Raw genomic sequence first — 4,938 nt, 5'->3', positions numbered from 1 at the left:
TATCAACCGTACCATGCCCAATCGTGACCAGCCTGGTCCGACTGCTTGACACCTGTAATGTCGGTTAGGATCTCTCGTGTGTTGGATTTGTTTTTTTAGGGCTTGTATATTTCTTCACTCAAAAAAAAAAAAATCAAAATTAAAAAAAAAATAAGCAAAAATAAAAAATAGAAAGAAAGAAAGATAAACAGACTACCATAAGCACTACCCATGGTCATGCCTTATGGAGGTATTCACATAGGGATTGCCCATTTTTATAGGCTAAGCCAATTATTGAAAACTCAAAAACAATCCCTCAAACAGCCAAACCACCTCAGGGTAAATTGTCAAAAATGAGTTTCATTTTATCAAATTAGCATTTAATTTTTTTATTTAACTATATTATTCGAAAGAATAAAAAAAATATATATATATATGTGTATATATATATATATATGTGGATATCACCCACCTACATATTATTAACATTTTTACCTTTGATTTTACTCCTTCTCCGGTCTCTAATCCATGGTTTAAGATGTTGGTATTGAAATCGGTACTCAGCATCAGTCTTGGTTTATAGCAATATTGATACGGATCAGCCTTTATCAGATGATTTTGGAGAAATGCCCCTTAGAAGTATCCATCAAAAGTGGCCCCAAAGAATACTAAGTCATCTGCCATTAGATCACAATTTGAGCAACTTTACTGCTCCACCGAAACCCATCATCTGTTAAATTTCTTGTGAATTAATGAGGGAAAAACAATCATTGCTTCGTGTCCAAAAGAAAAGAATAATTCAGTTCCCATTTGGATTCATAAATATTCATTTGGGCTATTTTTTAAAACACCTTTTGAAATTCTATTTCTCTGATACAAGCTGGAGTAGTAGAAAAGTTCTTACTGTTGCACGTGCAGACCTTTGGAAACTTTCCTTTATTACGTGAGTTATGGGTTATGAGTACGACTGATAGGGTTGTGTTTTTATAATTTTACCACAAAAAATGAGCAAAGGTGAGGCATTAGTTCACTACCTGCTGTGATGATAGAGATTGTTTAGATAAAAAGCATGAATATGATAATTGTTTTCACATGCCCACCCAAAGCTTTCAATCTCTAGTCTTCATTTCTTTCTCTCCTGTTTTGGAATCTTCAACCACACACACCCTCTCTGCCCCCATCTTTTCTTTTATATGGTGACTACACATGCAAAACAATTATTAAGTTCAACTTAAAGGATTAGACTTCCTCCTATTAATCCTTTTGTTTTAGTGTTCCCAGGTGAGTTTAATTATATTGGATTAATTAATCTTCTACTTTGATTTATAAACAAAAACTATTCTGAATTCATGAGGACTCTATATATAATATGTGACGAAGTTTCTTGTTCATGAGAGGCACCTGCGCCCCAGACCACAGGAGGTGTGTAATGACAACTGTGTCCTTTCTCGAGGTGCACGTCCCTAAGTATGGGTGCAAGGTCTCTCGCGGATAAAAAACAATTATTCATATGATATAATTATATCTGTAATTCCATAGCCTGATTGCATGGTACTAATTAATTTAATTTAATCTCATTATTATACAACTAGAATATAATATAATTCTAGTGATCTAAAAGAAGACACTAAAAACTAAAAACTAAGTCATTAGTGGCATCCAATGAATACTGGACGGCACTTAAGGAAGACTCGTTGGTGCCGCTGACGTGCAGGCCTGAGTTAAAAAGTGCACCTCCGATGCCGGAGAAAACCAATCAATGTCCAACAAAATTTAAAAGGTTTTGGTAAGGTTTTGACAAGCCCTAACACCGAACACATGATGGCCGACGGTCAATAATCGAAATCTGGCAATGGGAGAACTAATCTGAAGTCGGAAAATTCCTATCCAGCATTGGCAAAAGAAAAAAAACAGAATGTGATTCTACTCTGGAGTGAAAAGTATTGTACATATACACCATTACCTCACCTCACCACCTCGCGACATGACCTAAACCAGCTTGGCTTGTCTCACACACGTGTGCATATAAAAAGATAAAGGGAAATTTACAGCCCACCCCCTGGAGAATTACGCCGAATAACTTTTTGTTCCTCCATAACAATGTATTGTTCCAAAAAATCAACCATCATCTGTAAACTTCTATCACAACCAGCTTATGGGAATAATAATAATCAAATGACACTCTCAGTTTCGAGCCCGGATTGTTCAACTCTCCACATGAGAATATTCCTCGGAGAGAAAACGATTTGGGGATGAAAGAGCCCAGTATTGATTTGGGGAAGGAGTTCAGATTTGATTTGGGTTAGAGGGTTAAGAGTGGCTATATTAGGTACTACCCCTTTTAGAATGATATTTTGGTATTTAGAAAAAATATACGAGCTAATGTCAGCATTTAAGGAATATTTCGTAATAGAGACCGACTGGAGGGGGTGTGAGTGGAATTTGAAATTATGCAAACCCATCTATGTGTGGTGGCATGAACAAGCTCTTTCAATTGAGTATATACATTTAATTTGAGCAATTCAGATTTCTGGAAATAACATTTCACCAATCAGGTTCTGATTGACGGTTTAATTATTGAGGGGAGCTTGATAACTTATCAAAGACTTTGCTCATTATTACTTCTTCAAAGAATTTTCTCAAATAATAAGATAAAAATCATAATATATACATTTTATTTTTGTGTCTATTTTTTTCCTGAAATTTTTTTTTTTTTTTTTACTCTTCTCTTTTCTTTTCATGGTTACCTAACCTATCTTTGTTCCAAAAAGAAAACTTTATTCCAGCCAGGATCCTATTCAATCTGCTGAACCCTCTACTCTATTTCACGTGAATTTGATCCTCTCCAAATATGTGATCCCCATACTCCATAAATGGTGTGAGATGGGTTGATGGTACAACTGATAGGATTTGGGATCATCGCACACCATCCATGGGGTGTGGTACTCTCACCGTCTCACGTAGACCCATGGATGGTGTGAAATGAGGTTGGATGGTTTAGCTGGCTAGATATATAGGATCCAAATTCATTTCCTCCCTCTATTTATACCCACATCGATGTGAGAAACACAAAACAGTAGCCCTTCAAACAAAATCAGCAATGGATTCCAGAGTATATATGTCCCTTCTTATTGTCCTCCTCTTCGCCCTTGTCTCAGGTTTCTTCTTACGTACGGTTTATTATGTTTGTTTGATACATTTTTTATTTATTTTTTCTTGTTCTCTTTTAACTGCGGCTTGGTTGAACCTAATAGTTACCTGGTCTGCAAAGTGGCTGAATGAATAATCTGTTCGATATGGGATTAATGCAGGCGGCTTGTCACTTACCTTCATGTTCAAAAACAACTGTGGTTACACAGTGTGGCCAGGCACATTAACAGGAGATAACAAGCCCCAACTTTCTTCAACTGGTTTCGAGTTGGCCTCTGGAGCTACAAATTCCATAGATGCCGCAGCTGGATGGTCCGGCAGGTTCTGGGGTCGAACATATTGCTCATCTTCAACTGGAAGTACTAAATGTGAAACCGCAGACTGTGGCTCAGGCCAAGTTGCATGCAATGGGGCAGGAGCAATTCCACCGGCCACCTTGGCGGAATTCACTATAGGGAGTAATAGTGCAGACCAGGAATTCTATGATGTCAGTCTTGTTGATGGATTTAACTTGCCACTCTCAGTGACCCCACAAGGTGGAACTGGTGATTGCAAAACAGTGGGATGTTCAGCTAATGTGAACTCAGTTTGCCCTTCCGAGTTGAGTGCAAAGGGGTCTGATGGGACTACAATTGCTTGCAAAAGTGCCTGCACTCAATTTGGCAACCCTGAGTATTGTTGCACTGGAGCCTTTAATACTTCTCAGACTTGCAAACCCACGAAATACTCTCAAATCTTCAAGGGTCAGTGTCCTCAAGCCTACAGCTACGCATATGATGATCCCACAAGCACAGCTACATGCACCGGTGCTAATTACCTTATCACCTTCTGCCCTTGAAGTGGATGATTTCATCAGTTTGGATTCAGAAATTAATTAATTAAATGCATAGATAGCACATGATATATGGAACCAAGCAGATCGAGCATTAAGAATAAGAGAGATAAATCTATAACATTGATTGTACTTGGGCCATGTAATTTGTAATTAGCTAGGTACAATTCTTTCCATTAGATTGTAAGCTTACACTTTCATAAATAAAAGTGTGGGGGTTATCCCTCGGAAAAAAATCGTTTGCAATTCCGATCTCGTACAATTTCATACAATACCACCTTCAGGCGGTGACACGTGTATTGATACTAATACAATGGTTCAGATATGATTTAAATGTCTCTTCACTGATTTAATGTTTTATTAGTTGTACCAGATCTGGGCCATTGTATTGATATCAATACACGTGTCACCGCCTGAAGGTGGTATTGTACGAAATTGTATGAGATCGGAATTGCAAACGATTTCAACCCGTTATCCCTCGGACCATAAATATATGAAAAAATTGAATGTCCTATTTTTTATTTCCTTTCCATGTGATCAATCGATGTAGTTCAACAACTTTCACGGGCAAAGAGTCCAATCAAAATAAGTTCCTTGCTGAAACATTAATATTAGGTGGTTGGCCTCTTCCCATGCATTAGACTACTTTGTCTCCTAACCTTTTGGAGTTAATTTGGCATGTAGTTCTTTGTTTTTGAGATTTTGATTCTCCTTATGTTTTTGAAGGGCTTATTTCTTTTGAACTTCTTTTTGGAACTCAGATTGCTTGTTGAGTTTGTATTTATCTTGTTGCTTCGTTTCCTCTTCTCGTAATTTCATTGTCATTCAGTCTGAACACTACATGATGAACATAAGTCAGATCAATGACAGAATAGAAATACCTAGGATGTGGAAGATCATAATATAAATGATTCGGCAGGTTTGGATTCCATTTTATCCACTCATGTTGTACTTCATCATATGATTCATATAGGATC

General features: G+C 37.2%; 1 protein-coding gene across 1 annotated transcript; it reads left to right on the top strand.

Annotated features, from left to right (window-relative positions):
• The first annotated feature begins 2,905 nt into the window (after positions 1 to 2,905).
• Positions 2,906 to 4,288, top strand: LOC122078653 (thaumatin-like protein 1b). Its single transcript, XM_042644736.1, has 2 exons — positions 2,906 to 3,149; positions 3,291 to 4,288. The coding sequence occupies exons 1-2, from the start codon at positions 3,080 to 3,082 to the stop codon at positions 3,965 to 3,967; spliced, it is 747 nt and encodes a 248-aa protein (XP_042500670.1). The 5' UTR covers positions 2,906 to 3,079; the 3' UTR covers positions 3,968 to 4,288.
• Positions 4,289 to 4,938: the final 650 nt, after the last annotated feature.

This window comes from Macadamia integrifolia, chromosome 5, assembly GCF_013358625.1.
Source record: "Macadamia integrifolia cultivar HAES 741 chromosome 5, SCU_Mint_v3, whole genome shotgun sequence".
Taxonomy (NCBI): domain Eukaryota; kingdom Viridiplantae; phylum Streptophyta; class Magnoliopsida; order Proteales; family Proteaceae; genus Macadamia; species Macadamia integrifolia.
Note: the sequence above shows the minus strand (reverse complement) of the source record. Positions and strands in the feature narration are given on the sequence as shown.